Raw genomic sequence first — 22,088 nt, forward strand, 5'->3', positions numbered from 1 at the left:
CCGGAATTACTTACTAAGTTAGATTTATTTGTACCCTCGCGATTACCTAGGCATAAAAAGATTCTGCACGTACCCTTAACTAAAACTAAGAATAGATTTAATTACTTTATAATCCGTGTCTCTCGCCTGCTTAATTCTGTTTACAATGACCCCGAAATTGACTTATTTTATGGTAATATGAATAGTGTACGTCGCAACTTAGTAGATAAACTGTTGCATGCTAGGTAAACTTAACACTTTGTTTTAGTTTGCTGCGTTTTTGCTGGGTTCTATCAGGTACCCTTGTTTATATAAGACTTATCTGTGGAAACCTGTTATTAGTTTTAAGTCAATCAATCTGTTAACTAGTTAGTATCTACAACTGTTGGTTTTCCAATTAAAGAAAAAATAAAAATAAAATAAAAATAATGTTAATAAGTAAATAATGTTCTTAAGTATATAATGTATTAAAGTAAATAATGAACTTAAGTATATAATATACTAAAGTAAATAATGAACTTACGTATATTATGTATTTCAGTAAATAATGTATTTAAGTATATAATATAAATAAGTATATGATGTACTTAAACAATATTGAACTTAAGTAAATAATGTACGTATATAATGTATTTAAGTAAATTATGGACTTAAGTAAATAATGAAAATAAGTATATAATGCACTTAAGTAAATAATTTATCTTTAGAAAATAGTGGTCATAAGAAAATAATGTATTAAAGTAAATACTGTATTTAAGTCAATAATTAACTTAAGTATATAATGTTAATAATTAAATAATGTGCGTAATTAAATAATAAACTTAAGTATATAATGTATTTATGTAAATAATATATTTAGGTAAATGATGTACTTAAGTATATAATGTAAGTAAGTATATAATGTAAATAAGAAAATAATGTACTTCAGTTTATAATGTAATTCAGTATATAATGTTAATAAGTTAATTATTTTATAAGTAAATAATGTATTTAAGTAAAAAATGTTCTTAAGTATATAATGTAAATAAGTTTATGATGTTCTTAAACAATCATGTACTTAAGTTTATAATGTAAGAAAGTATATAATGTATTTCAGTATATAATGAACTTTAGTAAATAATGTACGTATATAATGTATTTAACTAAATTATGGACTTAAGTAAATAATTTATCTTAAAAAAATAGTGTTCATTAGTAAATAATGAACTTTAGTATATAATGTTAATAAGTAAATTATGTTCTTAAGTATATAATGAATTAAAGTAAATAATGTACATAAGTAAATAATGTACATAAGTATATAATGTAAATAAGTATAAGTTGTACTTAAGTAAATAATGTACGTATATAATGTATTTAAGAAAATATGGACTTCAGTAAATAATGAAAATAAGTATTTAATGTACTTAAGTAAATAATGTATAAAAGTAAATACTGTATTTAAGTCAATAATTAACTTAAGTTAATAATGTTAATAAGTAAATAATGTACGTAATTAAATAATAAACTTAAGTATATAATGTATTAAAGTAAATAATATATTTAGGTAAATGATGTACTTAAGTATATAAAGTAAGTAAGTATATTTTATTAAATAAGAAAATAATGTACTTAAGTATAATATGTTCTTCAGTAAATAATGAACTTAAGTATGTAATGTACTTAATTAAATAATGAACTTAAGTATATTATGTATTAAAGTAAATAATGTACTTAAGTATATAATGTACAAAAGTATAAAATCTACTTAAGTAAAAAAATTATCTTAAGAAAATAGTGGTCATAAGTGAATAATATTAGAGTATGTATATATTGTATTAGTGTATAGAGTTTGCATAAATGATGCAAAGTCTCAGGGTTCAAATACCTCAATGGGTGTCCCACAAGGCTCGATTTTGGGTCCTTTTCTATTTTTAGTGTATATAAATGATCTACCGTACCATGTCAGTGGAACATGCGACATTGTATTGTTTGCAGATGATACATCTCTAATTTTTAAGACTGATAGGAGTAAAGATAACTCTGACGAAGTAAACCGTGTTATGTCGCATGTGTCGCACTGGTTTACAGTTAACAACTTACTTTTAAATGCAAAAAAAACAAAGTGTGTCGAATTTATCTTACCAAATGTAAAGAAAATTGATAAAAATATAATGATAAATGGTGAAATACTAAAAATAGAGACTTCCACAGTTTTTCTGGGCGTGACCTTGGATAATAAGCTACAGTGGGGTGCCCATATAGATTCACTAGCGGGTAAACTAAGCTCGGCTGCCTACGCAGTCAGAAAAATTAGACAGATTACTGACGTTGAAATAGCTAGGCTAGTTTATTTTGCGTACTTTCATAGTGTTATGTCGTATGGAATCTTGTTATGAGGTAAAGCAGCTGATATCGAAACTATATTTATATTGCAGAAAAGAGCTGTACGGTCAATATATAAACTTAAATCACGCGAATCCCTCCGTGAGAAGTTTAAAGAAATAGGCATACTTACTGTAGCTTCACAATATATTTATAACAATATAGTATTTGTAAGACAACATATTAGTCTTTATAAACAAAAAGTGGACATAAACAGTCGACTTACAAGAAATGGTCATAAATTAGTGTCATCTGCATATCGTCTGCGTAAGGTACAGGGATCATTTGTGGGATTGAGTATACGCTTTTATAATATGATTCCTAAGGTGATTTTGGACCTGCCAATGCACAAGTTTAAAGAATTTGTTAAAACACATTTATTACAGCGAGGTTACTATACAATTGATGAATTTTTTAATGACAAGGTTGCTTGGAAGCATCCGGCTCCGCTTTCAGCTCTCACAAGATAGAAAAATGAATGTTAAAATGCAAAATGTAAATTGTTGATGTTGGAAAAGAGCAACTGCTGAGTTTCTTGCCGGCTTCTTCTCGGTAGAATCTGCCTTCCGAACCGGTGGTAGAATCACTACAAACAGACAGACTTGACGTTTCAAAAGTGCTTATATTAGGCCTACTTGAAATAAATGAATTTTGAATTTTTGAATTTTTATTTAAAGTGAATAATATATTTAGGTAAATAATGTAAAATAATGTATCTAAAGTATATAATGTAAGTAAGTATATATTGTGTTTCAGTATATAATGTTAATAAGTATATTATGTTCTTAAGAATATATTTAATTTAAATAAATAATGTACTTAAGTATAAAATGTATTTTAATAAAGAATGAAATTTATTTTATAATGTATTTAAGTAGATAATGAACTTAAGTATATAATGTATTAAAGTAAAAAATGTACTTAAGTAAATAATGAACTTAAGTATATTATGTATTTAAGTAAATGATATACTTAAGTAAATAACGCACTTAAGTAAAAAAGTAAATAATGTATTTTAGTAAATAATGAAATTAAGTGATTAAACTACTTAAGTATATAATGTAAAAAAGTATATAATATAGGTAAATAATGTACGTATATAATGTATTTAAGTAAATTATGGACTTAAGTCAATAATGAAAACAAGTAAATAATGTACTTAAGTATAATATGTTCTTAAGTAAATAATGAACTTAAGTATATTATGTTCTTAAGTTTATAATGTATTAAAGATCGGATAGTAAAATCTGAAAACAAAATACAAACAACCTGGAAAATTGTTAATAATGAATCTGGGAAAACTAAATCTCGAGACGGAAATTTTGAAATAATAATATGGTAACTACTGATACAGAAGTTGCTAGTACTTTTGAAAACTTTTTTCAGAATGTTCCTATTTTGTTAACAGATTCACTAAATTCCTCACCTACTGCAGCTCAGAATTTATTAAGAGGCAACATTAATGAGTGCAAAGTTTTATTTCATTTCAAACATATAGATGCATCGGATATCAGTAAAAACTTCAAGTTGTTAAAATTAAAGAAAACAGGTGATATATGGGGAATGTCGGTAAAGGTAATATCTCAAATTATTGACGTCATTGCTCCTCTTTTAGCCATAATTTTCAATGAATGTGTTGATTTAGGTACTTTCCCGAACCTAATGAAACATAGTAAACTCATTCCTCTATTTAAATCTGGTAATAAAAATGATATAAACAATTACAGACCTATCTCAATCTTACCAGCTCTTAGTAAGATATTTGAAAAAATTATATTAAGTCAACTCTTATATCATTTTAATGTAAATAACTTACTACACCCTGAGCAGTATGGCTTCACTAAAGGTCGTAGCACAACGGACGCAGGCGCTAAACTTATAAAACATGTTTATGATGCCTGGGAATGTTCACAGAACGCCATGGGTGTTTTTTGTGATCTATCTAAAGCTTTCGATTGTGTTGATCATAAAACCTTGCTTCTTAAGCTAAGCCACTATGGTATCCAAAACGTTGCACTAAATTTGGTTGCCTCTTATCTCAGCAATAGAACCCAAAGAGTTTGCATAAATGATGCAAAGTCTCAGGGTTCAAATACCTCAATGGGTGTCCCACAAGGCTCGATTTTGGGTCCTTTTCTATTTTTAGTGTATATAAATGATCTACCGTACCATGTCAGTGGAACATGCGACATTGTATTGTTTGCAGATGATACATCTCTAATTTTTAAGACTGATAGGAGTAAAGATAACTCTGACGAAGTAAACCGTGTTATGTCGCATGTGTCGCACTGGTTTACAGTTAACAACTTACTTTTAAATGCAAAAAAAACAAAGTGTGTCGAATTTATCTTACCAAATGTAAAGAAAATTGATAAAAATATAATGATAAATGGTGAAATACTAAAAATAGAGACTTCCACAGTTTTTCTGGGCGTGACCTTGGATAATAAGCTACAGTGGGGTGCCCATATAGATTCACTAGCGGGTAAACTAAGCTCGGCTGCCTACGCAGTCAGAAAAATTAGACAGATTACTGACGTTGAAATAGCTAGGCTAGTTTATTTTGCGTACTTTCATAGTGTTATGTCGTATGGAATCTTGTTATGGGGTAAAGCAGCTGATATCGAAACTATATTTATATTGCAGAAAAGAGCTGTACGGTCAATATATAAACTTAAATCACGCGAATCCCTCCGTGAGAAGTTTAAAGAAATAGGCATACTTACTGTAGCTTCACAATATATTTATAACAATATAGTATTTGTAAGACAACATATTAGTCTTTATAAACAAAAAGTGGACATAAACAGTCGACTTACAAGAAATGGTCATAAATTAGTGTCATCTGCATATCGTCTGCGTAAGGTACAGGGATCATTTGTGGGATTGAGTATACGCTTTTATAATATGATTCCTAAGGTGATTTTGGACCTGCCAATGCACAAGTTTAAAGAATTTGTTAAAACACATTTATTACAGCGAGGTTACTATACAATTGATGAATTTTTTAATGACAAGGTTGCTTGGAAGCTTCCGGCTCCGCTTTCAGCTCTCACAAGATAGAAAAATGAATGTTAAAATGCAAAATGTAAATTGTTGATGTTGGAAAAGAGCAACTGCTGAGTTTCTTGCCGGCTTCTTCTCGGTAGAATCTGCCTTCCGAACCGGTGGTAGAATCACTACAAACAGACAGACTTGACGTTTCAAAAGTGCTTATATTAGGCCTACTTGAAATAAATGAATTTTGAATTTGAATTTGGAATTTGAATTTGAATTAAAGTAAATAATGAACTTAAGTATATAATGTACTTAAGTAAATAATTAACTTAAGTATATAATGTATTTAAGTAAATAATATATTTAGGTAAATGTAAACAAGTAAATAATGTACGTAAGTATAATATGTTCTTAAGTAAATAATGAACTTAAGTTTATTATGTTATTAAGTAAATAATGAACTTAATTATATTATGTATTTAAGTAAATAATGAACTTAAGTATATAATGTAAATAAGTATATGATGTACTTAAACAATAATGTACTTAAGTAAATAATGGACTTAAGTTTATAATTTAAGTAAGTATGTAATGTATTTGAGTATGTAATGTTAATTAGTAAAATATGTTCTTAAGTATATTATGTATTTCAGAAAATAATATATTTAGGTAAATGATGCACTTAAGTATGTAATATAAGTAATTATATAATGTAAGTAAGTAAATAATGTACGTATGATCTTAAGTAAAAAATGAACTTAAGTGTATTATGTTCTTAAGTATATAATGTATTAAAGTAAATAATGAACTTAAGTATATAATGTACTTAAGTAAATAATGAATTTAAGTACATTATGTATTTAAGTAAATTATGTAATTAAGTAAATAATGGACTTAAGTTTAAAATGTTAGTAAGTATATAATGTATTTGAGTATATAATGTATTTAAGTAAATACTGTACTTAAGTTTATAATAGAAGTAAGTTTATAATGTATTTAAGTAAATAATGAACTTAAGTATATTATATACTTAAAGAAAATGATATACTTAAGTAAATAATGTACTTAAGTAAAAAGATAAATAATGTATTTAAGTAAATAATATACTTAAGTATATAATTTAATTCAGTATATAATGTTTATAAATTAATTATGTTCTTAAGTAAATAATGTACTTAAGTAAATAATGTACGTATATAATGTATTTAAGTATATAATGAACTTAAGTAAATAATGAACTTAAGTAATATATTTAAGTAAATTATGTACTTCAGTATACAATGTAGAAAAAGTTAATAATATACTTAAGTTAATAATGTACTTCAGTATATAATGTAGAAAAAGTAAATAATATACTTAAGTAAATAATGTACGTATATAATGTATTTAAGTAAATAATGAACTTAAGTAAATAATTAACTAAAGTAATGTATTTTAGTAAATGATGTACTTAAGTAAATAAAGCACTTAAGTAAAAAGGCAAATAATAAATTTAAGTAAATAATGTACTTTAGTATATAATGTATTTCAGTATATAATGTTACTAAGTAAATAATGTTCTTAAGTATATAATGAATTTAAGTAAATACTGTACTTAAGTATATAATGTAAGTAAGTTTATAATGTATTTAAGTAAATAATGAACTTAAGTAAATAATGTTAATAAGTATGTTTTGGACTTAAGTAAATAATGAACTTAAGTATATTATATACTTAAAGAAAATGATATACTTAAGTAAATAACGCACTTAAGTAAAAAGATAAATAATGTATTTAAGTACATAATATACTTAAGTATATAATTTAATTCAGTATATAATGTTAATAAATTAATTATGTTCTTAAGTAAATAATGTTCTTAAGTATATAATGTACTTCAGTATTTAATGTAGAAAAAGTAAATAATATACTTAAGTAAATAATGTATGTATATAATGTATTTAAGTATATAATGAACTTAAGTAAATAATGAACTAAAGTAATGTATTTAATTGAATGATGTACTTAAGTAAATAAAGCACTTAATTAAAAAGGCAAATAATGTATTAAAGTAAATAATGTACTTGAGTATATAATATAAATAAGTATATGATGTACTTAAACAATAATGTACTTAAGTAAATTATGTTCTTAAGTATATAATGTATTTAAGTAAATTATGTTCTTCAGTATATAATGTAGAAAAAGGAAATAATATACTTAAGTAAATAATGTACTTCAGTATATAATGTAGAAAAAGTAACTAATATAATTAAGTAAATAATGTACGTATATAATGTATTTAAGTAAATAATATACCTAAGTAAATAATGTACGTATATAATGTATTTAAGTAAATGATGTACTTAAGTAAATAAAGCACTTAAGTAAAAAGGCAAATAATGTATTTAAGTAAATAATGTACTTTAGTATATAATGTATTTCAGTATATAATGTTACTAAGTCAATTATGTTCTTAAGTATATAATGTATTTAAGTAAATAATGTACTTAAGTATATTATGTACTTAAGTAAATAATGAACTTAAGTATATTATGTATTTAAGTAAATAATGATCTTAAGTATATAATGTAAATAAGTATATGATGTACTTAAACAATAATGTACTTAAGTAAATAATGGACTTAAGTTTATAATTTAAGTAAGTATGTAATGTATTTGAGTATGTAATGTTAATTAGTAAAATATGTTCTTAAGTATATTATGTATTTCAGAAAATAATATATTTAGGTAAATGATGCACTTAAGTATGTAATATAAGTAATTATATAATGTAAGTAAGTAAATAATGTACGTATGATCTTAAGTAAAAAATGAACTTAAGTATATTATGTTCTTAAGTATATAATGTATTAAAGTAAATAATGAACTTAAGTATATAATGTACTTAAGTAAATAATGAATTTAAGTACATTATGTATTTAAGTAAATAATGTAATTAAGTAAATAATGGACTAAAGTTTAAAATGTTAGTAAGTATATAATGTATTTGAGTATATAATGCATTTAAGTAAATATTGTACTTAAGTTTATAATATAAGTAAGTTTATAATGTATTTAAGTAAATAATGAACTTAAGTAAATAATGTTAATAAGTATGTTTTGGACTTAAGTAAATAATGAATTTAAGTATATTATATACTTAAAGAAAATGATATACTTAAGTAAATAATGTACTTCAGTAAAAAGATAAATAATGTATTTAAGTAAATAATGTACTTTAGTATATAATGTATTTCAGTATATAATGTTACTAAGTAAATAATGTTCTTAAGTATATAATGAATTTAAGTAAATACTGTACTTATAAATATAATGTAAGTAAGTTTATAATGTATTTAAGTGAATAATGAACTTAAGTAAATAATGTTAATAAGTATGTTTTGGACTTAAGTAAATAATGAACTTAAGTATATTATATACTTAAAGAAAATGATATACTTAAGTAAATAACGCACTTAAGTAAAAAGATAAATAATGTATTTAAGTACATAATATACTTAATTATATAATTTAATTCAGTATATAATGTTTATAAATTAATTATGTTCTTAAGTAAATAATGTACTTAAGTATATAATGTACTTCAGTATTAAATGTAGAAAAAGTAAATAATATACTTAAGTAAATAATGTATGTATATAATGTATTTAAGTATATAATGTACTTTAGTATATAATGTATTTCAGTATATAATGTTACTAAGTCAATTATGTTCTTAAGTATATAATGTATTTAAGTAAATAATGTACTTAAGTATATTATGTACTTAAGTAAATAATGAACTTAAGTATATTATGTATTTAAGTAAATAATGATCTTAAGTATATAATGTAAATAAGTATATGATGTACTTAAACAATAATGTACTTAAGTAAATAATGGACTTAAGTTTATAATTTAAGTAAGTATGTAATGTATTTGAGTATGTAATGTTAATTAGTAAAATATGTTCTTAAGTATATTATGTATTTCTTAAGTAAATAATGAACTAAAGTAATGTATTTAATTAAATGATGTACTTAAGTAAATAAAGCACTTAATTAAAAAGGCAAATAATGTATTAAAGTAAATAATGTACTTGAGTATATAATATAAATAAGTATATGATGTACTTAAACAATAATGTACTTAAGTAAATTATGTTCTTAAGTATATAATGTATTTAAGTAAATTATGTACTTCAGTATATAATGTAGAAAAAGGAAATAATATACTTAAGTAAATAATGTACTTCAGTATATAATGTAGAAAAAGTAAATAATATAATTAAGTAAATAATGTACGTATATAATTTATTTAAGTAAATAATATACTTAAGTAAATAATGTACGTATATAATGTATTTAAGTAAATGATGTACTTAAGTAAATAAAGCACTTAAGTAAAAAGGCAAATAATGTATTTAAGTAAATAATGTACTTTAGTATATAATGTATTTCAGTATATAGTGTTACTAAGTCAATTATGTTCTTAAGTATATAATGTATTTAAGTAAATAATGTACTTAAGTATATTATGTACTTAAGTAAATAATGAACTTAAGTATATTATGTATTTAAGTAAATAATGGACTTAAGTTTATAATTTAAGTAAGTATGTAATGTATTTGAGTATGAGTATGAGTATTATTTAAGTAAATAAAATATATATATAAATAAATATAAAAGAGAATGTTTGTATATATGTTATCGATAAACTCAGAAACTATTTGACCGATCATTATGAAAATTGGTATGCTTATGTATTTTTTCACGGAGAAGGTTTATATGCTATGCCCATTGATGTAACTCCCCACCAGGCGGTGCTGTCAAGTATCGACTTCCGCCCCGTTCAACCGATTGTCATAAAAATTGGTATGACCATGTATTTTTCCACGGAGAAAACGAACATGCTATGTCCATTGATGTAACTCCCCACCAGGCGGCGCTGTCAAGTATCGACTTCCGCCCCGTTCAACCGATTGTCATAAAAATTGGTATGACCATGGATTTTTCCTCGGAGAAAACGAACATGCTATGTCCATTGATGTAACTCCCCACCAGGCGGCGCTGTCAAGTATCGACTTCCGCCCCGTTCAACCGATTGTCATAAAAATTGGTATGACCATGTATTTTTCCACGGAGAATGTAAATATGATGTCCATGTTATTAAATATCACCATCATATAGCGCTTCAATGCATTAAGTTCTATAGCGATCAACTGATTCAAAATTTTATATGCGGCAATGAATGCAATAAAATGTTTTCTCATTAAATTCAATGAGTTATTTTACAACTTATATTAAATGAGCCCTGACCGCCGCCGCCGGTTGCTTGTGCATTCAAAAAAGGCTGTTTTTTTTTTTTTTTTGTTATAAATTTTTAAGTTTTTTTTTTTTTTTTTTAATCAATAAATGATAGAATAAAAAAATTTGGAAAATCCAAAAGTGCACGACACATAATGCTCATTTAATCATCAAATATTGAAAAAAATTTAAAACAGCTGTACTAGGAAAGTGATGCACAGGCGCCCCTGGTGGAATAAAATGTACATAATATCTAATTAAGTGTATAATTTAAATAGGTATATGTTGTACTTAAGTAAATAATATACGTATATAATGTATTTAAGTAAATTATGGAATTAAGTAAATAAATAATAAATTTAAGTATATTATGTACTAAAGTAAATAATGTACTTAAGTATATAATATATTTAAGTAAAAAATGTTTTTAAATAAATTATGAACATAAGTAAATAAAGCTTTAGTAAAGAATGTAAATAAGTATGTAATTTACTTAAGTTTTTCATGTTTTTAAGTAAATAATGTACGTATATAATGTATTTAAGTAAATAATGTACTTCAGTAAATAATAAAAATAAGTATATAATGTACTTAAGTAAATAATTTATCTTAAGAAAATAGTGGTCATAAGTAAATAATGTTTTAAAGTAAATCCTGTATTTAAGTCAATAATTAACTTACGAATATAATGTAAATAATGTACGTTATTATATAATAAACTTAAGTATATAATGAAAATAATTACTTATTTTCATTATATACTTAAGTTAATGAGTATATAATGTATTTAAGTAAATAATATATTAAGGTAAAAAATGTACTTAAGTATATAATGTTCTTAAGTAATTAAGTAACTTAAGTATATAATGTACTTAAGTAAATAATGAACTTAAGTATATTATGTCTTTAAGTAAATAATATAAATAAGTCAATAATATACTTAACGTAATAATGTACTTCAGTAAATAATGTACATGTAATTGAGTATTATGTAAGTTTATAATAGCATAAATATATATCATATATTATATCTACTATAGTATATACAAATTTATATCAATATTTGTGTAGTTTATATGTTAATGTAATATGTATGTTCAAGTAAGTTTTTTTTTGTAACATACTTTATGCAACATCCACTTTCCACTTTTTTATCGTCTTCGTTCGCTCAGATTGCCTTTAAATGATCACTTTTAGTGATAAGGCCGCCTTTGCACCCTAGCACTAAGTACTATTACTGTTTTCCTTGTATTTTTCCGATTGTGTTGTGTAGCAATAAAGTTTTTCTATTCTATTCTATTCTATTCTTATGTATTTCAGTAGATAATATACTCAAGTATTATAGTAAAGTACTTAAGTATATTATTTATTTAAGTTAATAATGTACTTAAGTAAATGATGTTCTTAAGTAAATTATGTATTTAAGTAAATAATGTACTTCAGTGAATAATGTACTTAAGTATATAATGTTTTAAGTAAATAATGTACGTTAGTATATAATGTATTAAAGTAAATACTGTATTTAAGTAAATAATGTACTTAAGTAAATAATGTACGTATATAATGTATTTAAGTAAATTATGGACTTAAGTAAATAATGAAAAGAAGTATAAAATGTACTTAAGTAAATAATTTATTTTAAGAAAATAATGTGTTTAAGTATATCATGTAAATAAGTAAATAATATTTTAAGTAAATAATATATTTAGGTAAATAATGTACTTAAGTATATAATGTAAGTAAGTATATATTGTATTTCAGTATTTAATGTTAATAAGTATATTATGTTCTTAAGAATATATTTAATTTAAGTAAATAATGTACTTAAGTATATGATGTATTTTAGTAAAGAATGAACTTTATTTTATAATGTATTTAAGTAGTTAATGAACTTAAGTATAAAATGTAATAAAGTAAATAACGTACTTAAGTATATTATGTTCTTAAGTATATAATGTAAATAATGTATTTAAGTCAATAATTAACTTAAGTATATTATGTAATTCAGTATATAATGTTCATAAGTTAATTATGTTCTTCAGTATATAATTAATTTAAGTAAATAATGTACTTAAGTAAAAAATGTTATTAAGTGTATAATTTAAATAAGTATATGTTGTACGAGTACTTATGTAAATAATATACGTATATAATCTATTTAAGTAAATTATGGACTTAAGTAAATAATGTACTTAAATAAATAATAAATTTAAGTATATTATGTACTTAAGTAAATAATGTACTTAAGTATATAATGTATTTAAGTAAATAATGGACTTAAGTTTATATTGTAAGTAAGTATATAATGTATTTCAGTATAAAATGTTAATAAGTAAAATATGTTCTTAAGTATATAATGTATTTAAGTAAATACTGTACTTAAGTATATTATGTAAGTAAGTATATAATGTATTTAAGTAAATAATGTACGTATATAATGTATTTAACTAAATTATGGACTTAAGTTAATAATGAAAATATGTATATAATGTACTTAAGTAAATAATTAATCTTAAGAAAATAGAGGTCATAAGTAAATAATGTATTAAAGTAAATACTGTATTTAAGTCAATAATTAACTTAAGTATATAATGTAAATAAGTAAATAATGTACGTAATTATATAATAAACTTAAGTATATAATGTATTTAAGTAAATAATATATTTAGGTAAAAAAGGTAATTAAGTATATAATTGAAGTAAGTATATAATGTAAATAAGTAAATAATGTACTTAAGTATAATATGTTCTTAAGTAAATAATGAACTTAAGTATATTATGTATTTAAGTAAATAATGTAAATAAGGCAATAATATACTTAACTTAATAATGTACTTCGGTAAATAATGTACTTGTAATTGAGTATTATGTAAGTTTATAATAGCATAACTTATCTGTGGAAACCTGTTATTAGTTTTAAGTCAATCAATCTGTTAACTAGTTAGTATCTACAACTGTTGGTTTTCCAATTAAAGAAAAAATAAAAATAAAAATAAAAATAAATATATATCATATATATCTACTATAGTATATAAAAATTTATATCAATATTTGTGTAGTTAATATGTAAATGTAGTATGTACGTTCATGTAAGTTTTTTTTTTTTTTAATATAGTAAATAACGTATTGAAGTAAATAATGTACGTAAGGTAATAATTAAATAATGGATTTAATTAAATTATGTACGTAAATCTTGAAAACTTTCAACTATGACTATCTAAAAAAACACGTCAATCTAAAACTCCGTTGCGCGGATTTTGAAAGACAAATGCGGAAAAAGTAGCGATATTATCCTGTAGGAGCTGTTGGCTTGTCCGGGACAAAAATAAACCTATGAGCTATTCCAAGATACGCATGCATTCGATCGTTGTCCCATATGCCTAGCGACGTGCTGTTATCTGTGAAGAGTTTTGTCCTTTATCTCCGACAATATTCATCAGATCTTCATTAAAATAAGACAATACATGCTTAATAGTACACACTTTCACATAAAAAAAGAATTATTAAAATCGATTCAAATTTAACGGAGCTATGAAGTAAAACTGATAAAAATTTCATCGTATTTCCCGGAGGAAACTTATCGGGATTAAAAGTATAGGAATACCCGGATTCCGGTTGACCCGGAATATCAGGTACAACTAAACCAAATTTTATTTAAATCCGTTCAGTAGTTTTCACGTGATGCCCAAACAGACAGATAGGCAGACAGACAGACGGACAAAAATTCAATAAAAATCTGTTTTGGACTCTATTAAAAAACATCCCCGGTAAAAATTTTCAAAATATATAAAATGTACAGAAAACTTTCAGTTACAGATTCATTATAAGTAGGTATTAATAAGTCTTTGTGAGACAAAATAATATTCTCTTTATAAACAAAAAGCTGATATTAAGAATCAACTTAACAGAAACGGATATAAATTAGTGATATCTGCATATCGTCTGCGAAAGGCGCAGAACTTCTTTGTGGGGTTGAGTATACGCTTTTACAACATGATTTTTAAGGTTGTTCTAGACCTACCGATGCATAATTTTAAAAATGTGTAAAAACACATCAACATCATCATCAATACAGCGAGGTTACATTTTATTAATTTCTTATTGAAATCATATTAAAAACAGTTTGCTTTAATCGAATCATGTCCAAAATTAAATGACCGCATGAATGACATAACAACATGCTGATACTGTCAACACTGAAAAAAGTTCCAATTTGACAGCACGATAAATGGGAAATCTATAATTTAAAATTGTCAATTTTCCCCCATTAACAAAATGATTCGCCAGTAAACGTGCTTTTAATTAGTTTGTTATGCATTGTGCCCGAGGAAGGTCATGACTTCGGGGGGCTAATGATTAAAGTTAAGTGATAAGCGTTCATTGTGAATTTAGTTTAGGTATATATTACTTTAAACCATTTAACACAATGTGTTAATTGCAAACCATATAAACGTTTGTATTATGCAAATAAAGATCTATCTATCTATCTATCACTACAAACAGAAATACTTGACGTTTCAAAAGTCATTTTGTTTATTTAACAGGGTGGTACTGAAAACCTTGAATTGGCTTCCGCTTGATCTCGTACCTCGGTCCACACACGCCGTCCGCAGATTAACAGGGTGACTGCGCAATTAGCGTAACACGGAATTAATAAAGGACACTTGCGCTTACACTCATTATTTACGTGTGGAGATAATACACAAGCAATTTGGGACACGGCCCGCGGTTCAGATTACAGTCGCTAGTTTTACTCGCAGAGATTATAAAGAGTTAACCCTTATAAATCAGGAACTATCTTACAACTTACTTAACCTTTTTTTTCTACAACAAAAATTATAGGTTTGGACCGCTGATAGGCGCAGTGGGCAGCGACCCTGCTTTATGAGTCCAAGGCCTTTGGTTCGATTCCCAAAACTGGAAAATGTTTGTGTGATGAACATGAATGTGTTTCAGTGCCTGGGTGTTTATATGTTTATTATAAGTTTTTATTTATTTTATTCATAACTATTAATAATATGTTGCTTGTTTGTTGTGCAGCGCAGAAATTCATCAATTATCTTAGTACCCATAACACAAGCTATGATTACTTTGGGGACTAGATGGCGATGCGTATAGTGTCGTAGTATATTTATTTTTATTAATTATATAATTATAATCATCAGGATGCAGACTATATTATCTTTGCGGAATTTTGTCAAGATCGGTATAATGAAGTCATCTTCAATGTTTGTATTAAACGTAAGCTTATAGAAAAGTCTTATTATAGTATAAAAGACTACGTAAACGATAAAAAAGCTTGGGTGTAAATTATTGCTCTAACCAGGTTGCTCTTCTAATAATTTAAAATGGCATTGTGAGATGGTGATAACAAAAAAAAAACACCCGGCTAAGTTTGTTGTGGGCTTCTTCTTAGAACGTGACGCGTTTGGAACCCTCGTAGCTTTAGTTTTAAGTTTACGAATGTGGTTATCGCCATCATCTCACTACCGTGTAATTCTTATGTACGCATCAAAAGTGCCACCTATGGGCCTACTTGAAGAAAGATATTTTTGACTTTGACTTTGACTTTGACTTTGACTTCATCATCATCGTCATATCGAACCATTACTGACCCACTACTGGGCACGGGTCTCCACCCAGAATGAGAAAGGGTTAAGGCCGTAGTCCACCACGCCGGCCCAGTGCGGATTGGTGATGAAGTAGTGCAAAGAACTATATGGTGATAACTACATTTGTTAATTGAAAATTTAGCTCTTTTCCCCCGAAATAAAAAAAAACATTTGTTGCCCATGGCTACTACTGATTTTGATGACAACTACATTTGTTAACTTAAGATGATTAACGCATTGATACTTTAATACATAGAATTGAGAAACCAAACCGAAGTGGAGTGCTTAATCCTATTGTGTAGAAGTTGATTAGGTATAAAGAGTTTTAAATAAATAAAAGGAACAAAATGAAACAGTAAGTAATGTAAGTCTGTACCCGCACAACACAATGCACTCGTTCTGCTGCATATTTGATTCGTTTTGTGCTGCAAGCCTGCGAGGCCGCAGCCGACCGCAAGACACATCTCGAATTGGAAGCAGGTACAAGAGAGCCTTAATCAAACAACTGAACTGCATTGCAGTTGAAATACATTGCTTTTTATTCTTTCCCGAACATAAACTTCAAATGTGTTTATAACTTTTAATATTAAGAGGGTTATTGTTAACTGACGACCCACCTCGTTTTCGCACGGGTGCAATGTGATAAATTAATGTGGGGCAGTTTCAGGTGACAAATGGTATCCGTAGTAAATTAACTAGATTTATCTCATAAGGTTTTAGCTCCTTCACTGGCCCACTACTACACTACTGGCACGGGTCTCGTCCCACAATAAGAAGGGATTAAGGCCGTAGTCCAATGCGCTGGCGTAGTGCGGATTGGTGGAATCTACACATCTTTGAGAACATTATGGAGAGCTGCCAGACATACCGGTCTACTCGCAATGTTTTTGTTCACCGGGGTGCATGCAAGGATTCGAACTCGCCCCGGACAAATGCCGGGAGCGACTTTGTTTTATACTATAATATAAAGATGGTAGAGTGTCTTGTGTAGGTTAACCAGAATTGAATTAGGCTGCACTATAATATATGGCTAGTAAAATTTTCCATGAAAAAAAAAACTAGTGACGCATCCGGTAAGTAACCATAGGTATGCGACCAATACCACTGACTAAAAATTTAACCGGTAATCGATGTGAAAAGCGTAGATAAAGTCAGTCATAAAACCTATTTCATTGATGTCTAGAAGATCAGTAATACTAGCAATTATCCATTTTCATCCGACCTCTAATTTAACGTGATTTTAGTCAAAATTTCGAAATTACATTAATTTGTTAATTTTTACACGCTATAAGACTGATGTAAAAGGCATATATTAATTTCGGCATCGATGGTAGATGAGCCGTAGCTTAATTGAAAAAAGGGCTCAGGCCGCGATTGCCAGAGAGTCGCAGGTTCAAATCCGGTCGGTTACGAAAATTTTTATATGCGTTGTAAATTTATAAAATCGAAATTACATCGTTTCTGAAATGGGAAGGATTGGTTGGTACAGTCTGAATCATATCATTTCGGAAATTTGCTATCGATAAAAGTAGAGGCAAAAATAATAAGCGAAACCCGTTTAACAAGTTATAGCAATAAGTTAAGCTGTTCATATATATCACTTAAACCTTGTGATAAAAACGACAAACTATTCTAGTTATATGTATTATATAATCGATATTAAAAGTCGAATTTCGTCGTCGTCCTTCGACTTGTCCGTTCTAACACCTCGGGTACTAATGAGTAGCAGTTTCACCCTCGTTTCGTAATCTTCTATTTACGACACGACGTAAAAAATGTTTTATTTTCTTGTATGATTTCAATGCACGAACCTATTATGTTTTTATTACCTACCATATTAATTAATTCTCTCTGTGGATCATAGATTCACATAATATAATGTGTGTATTTGACTAGTCAAATTCTGCTAGTGACCCTAAGTGAGTTTTCCAAATTTTTCTCCGCCGGGGATCAAACCCTGCACCTCCCGCTTATCCCTCCACAATGCCCTTATAACATATTAACAGTACAAATCTGTAATTGTATCGTACGAACGAAGTCGCGAGGGTCCGCTAGTCATAAAAGCATATACTCAGCCCCACAACGGTTTTTTGCACTTTCCTAAGTCGATATGCTAATATCACTAAATTATGACCGTTTCTAGTAAGTCGATTGTTTATCTACAACTGTTACTAAGAAGATAACAAATTTGGCAATACTTATGAATGTTTATTACTTTAAATTTCATAAACTAATAAATACATAATAACTTAACCCCTTGGTTTCGACGCGATCTCGTACCAGAACGCTAGATTACATTGCAGCATACATTTGTCGTAATGGTAGTAACTGGTAACTGCTCAACCTGACCGGAGAAAATTCAAAAATTACAAATTTCCAGACTGCCCCTCACTAGGGAATCGCACCTGGGACCTCCGCTTATAGGACCATAGGCTTACCCACTGCTGACTACAGTGCTACAGTACGTTATAAATCAGCGGTAGTTATTGCTCTAAATAGCCTATATATACCTGTTTAGGTTTATTTTGAAATATATAAAGAAAAAAATGTTACTAGAAAATTAAGTTTAATATTTATTTAAAACAAATTTTAACAATTAATAGTAAAACTGGTTTTTAAACTTCAACATCTTTCGTAGCTTCATCCAGTACAGCCATGATGTTCATTTTGGTTGCCATTTTCTTTTTAACAGGTACCCTTTTCAAAGTTTTCAACATCGATAATAGGAACAATAAATCATCATCATCGGTCATGCTATCGTATCTTGGTTTCTTTGCTTTAAGACGTTCAACGTCCCTAAGCGGATCAGTTCTATCGAATTCTACGTTTATTTCCTCTAGTTTACTAAAATCACTTTGAGCGTCTTCCAGTTGACAATAATCTTCATGATCGTCATCATCGAGCTTACTAGAACTATTGTCACCATCATTAGAATTTTCCTGCTTGATAATCGCTGGAGGAGTTGTCGGTTCTTCATAATATAAATGTTCGTTATTTCCCGGCCGCCTTGTGACCACGTTACGCAAGAATTGCATTTGTTGGAAATGTGTGTATTCAGATTTTCTTACTCCGGGATCAATACCGGCTTTTACGTTTCCTTGTCTTCTCAGTTCCCGGGTGAAGCAACCGCGAATACCTTTCCATTTTCTTTGCAATGTGATTTCTGCAAAATAAATTAAATTCTATCTGGGCACTTACTACATCTTGTATTGCCATTAACATTTTACATCTTAGCTACAAAAAGAAGTTGACGAATATTATATGCTGTTTTTTTTATTCCACTACATGTTAGGTCTCGACTGCAATTTATTGCTGGTAAGAGATACCCTATGTTTTATACAGGACATCGCACCGGAACGCTAAATCGCTTGGCGGCACGTCTTTGTCGGTAGGGTGATAACTAACAACGGCCAAACCCTCGCATAAGACCAGACCAGAGAAAATTCAGAATTTATAATTTTCCAAATTTTTCCCTTCTGCACCTCCCGCTTATCCCGCCACAATCACCACTGTGCCAAAGAGGTCGTCAAAGTAGTAGTAGTAGTAGGAACCACCATCACCACACAAAAATGGGTGAAATATTATGTATGATATTTTGTTTCAAAAGAAACTGCAGTAAACAATTTGCATAAAGAAGTTTTGAGTTGATATGAACCAGTCATACTGTGTTTATGGAAATAGTTAAAGCCCGCCATCTTGCTTTGGAGAACCGTGGAGAGTAATAGCTCTCATCTGAGAGAACAATTCTCTACATGCTTAGGCAATATGATAAAATTTCTTATGTATAATTGAAGAAAATGTAAATGTAATTTGCTAAACTACCTAGAATCTAAGCATAAGCCAAACACGTTTTTAATTTATTTTTCGTCTGTTTGTCTGTCTGACCGGTTTCCATAGCACTTTTTCTGTTAAGTAGGCAGAAGATTTTGGCACGATTGCCTACAAGTAACACCGTGGAAATCGCGCCAACAGAAACTTTGCTGAGAACTTATATAAAAATGTTACGATTGTGTTCTATTCGCTATATGCATCGAGTTAAACAGGCAGAACTTTGCAACCACGAAGTCCTGGGTTCGTACTCGCCTCGGAAATATCATTGTTGGGATAGGAGTTCGATAGATAAGAGTTAGGTATGCCTCGCATAACACCATTGGTCAGTTATTTGGTTATTATAGCTAAAATGTGATGTATAGTAATTGTTAAAACCCAACCACCCGCACTGAAGCATCGTGGAGGGCCTATGCGCTAAAACCTTCACTCCTGTGTGAGGTAGTATGTAGGCAGAAGTCAGACGTTAATAGTCGGTGATGGTGATGACTTTTTGCTACTTCGGAAAATGCTGAATCGATTTTGACGCAATTTTTTTAGTACCGTAGGGAGCCTTTGCAGGAAATGAGCAATTTGCGCAGGCGTGGGTGATCGCTCAATATATTTATATTATAAATGGGAAAGTGTGTTTGTTTGTTTATTCTTACTTTACTCCCTTACTTTAGGCATCAAAATCGACTTGATTTTTGGCAAAAAATTAGTTGAAAGGTCCCCGTCCTTTTAACATAGTAACATAGGCTACTATATATTACCGTAATTAACGCGGGTGAAGAATGCGGGCAACAGCTGGTAAGTAATAATAACAATAATAAACGTATAGTATGATTGGAACTCACGCATAAATCTCCGCTTGGTCGGTGACAGGTCCTCTCCGCCAAATATCCGAATAACTTCAGCCCAGGATTGCTTTTTCAATTCACGATTCGAGTATCCGTCCGAATTAGTGTCCCATATCGGCGGTCTGTTTTTTATTTCCTCAATAAACCTTTCCGTGTCGAAATTCTCCAGGCCATTCTCCATAGTGTACAATTTTTTACGTTTTAGTTAGTGCGATTGCTTTAATGGCGACCGGCGGGCTGTGTGGACGCGTAGCCAAGACAAGATGGCGCCGCGCAATGCGCGGGGCACAATCACGGCCACGTGACGGCTGCAAGCGACGCACGGTTTGGCAACATCGCTCGGCTTGAGTGTGTATCGGAAGTGGTTACGTTGCCAGGCGTGAGTCGTGTAACCAGACCACCTTTGAGGCTGCTATGGCGATAGTGTCTTAGTGGTAGTGAGCGCTTCGGTTTCATATCTGCGAGGAGTCGGATTCGATTTCCGTTACAATGGATAAGTTTTGTCCAGTCTGCTCCACTGCTAGTTCCACCCCACCAAGCTGCTTTATCCACTATAAAGTCTTAGGTCTATACAAATATTGGTCTTTAGTAGATAAATAAAAACCGCGGAGTCAATACTTATCACAATAACCCAATATCGGTCAACCATTCTTCAATATCAATCTTTACCATTTTAATATCAGAAAAGTCTAACGACCGCAAATCTTGCCGCCTTGCTTATAGAATTGTTATAGTTGTTGTTACGGACATAAATTAAAATTAAAAAAAGTCTAGAAATATTTCAACTGACCGTACCATTCAAATAAAATCGAACATTATAACAATGTTACCACACTTTAAAAATACCTGCTTAAAACTAATAAAACCTTTTACGGTTTTACATAAAATAAAGAATGTTTTAATTCATATTATTATCTAATTTCTTTGTTCCAAATGAACTTTCCTTGTGCAGAAGGTAGGTTTAATAATACCTTTTGAATACAGAAATCTACGAATTTGAATACATTTGCAAAATCGTGGCTGTAAAATTGTAAATGCTACTTACGTTCGTTTGTTAAAACTCTTATAAAATATTAAAATTATTCTCGTCCGCAGTTTTAAATGCGTTCATTTTAAGTGGCAAGTTTTACTTCGTATTTTTCCACTTAATATAAAGAAGTTAATAATATACGCTATTACTG

At 28.1% G+C, this 22,088-nt stretch overlaps 1 protein-coding gene across 1 annotated transcript; it reads right to left on the reverse strand.

Annotated features, from left to right (window-relative positions):
• Window positions 1-18,854: 18,854 nt before the first annotated feature.
• Window positions 18,855-21,151, reverse strand: LOC120626736. The gene is made up of 2 exons (XM_039894399.1): window positions 20,905-21,151; window positions 18,855-19,403 (listed from the first exon to the last, which is right to left on the reverse strand). Exons 1-2 carry the CDS (start codon window positions 21,086-21,088, stop codon window positions 18,856-18,858), a joined length of 732 nt encoding a protein of 243 aa, XP_039750333.1. The 5' UTR covers window positions 21,089-21,151; the 3' UTR covers window position 18,855.
• Window positions 21,152-22,088: the final 937 nt, after the last annotated feature.

Source organism: Pararge aegeria, chromosome 10, assembly GCF_905163445.1.
Source record: "Pararge aegeria chromosome 10, ilParAegt1.1, whole genome shotgun sequence".
Taxonomy (NCBI): domain Eukaryota; kingdom Metazoa; phylum Arthropoda; class Insecta; order Lepidoptera; family Nymphalidae; genus Pararge; species Pararge aegeria.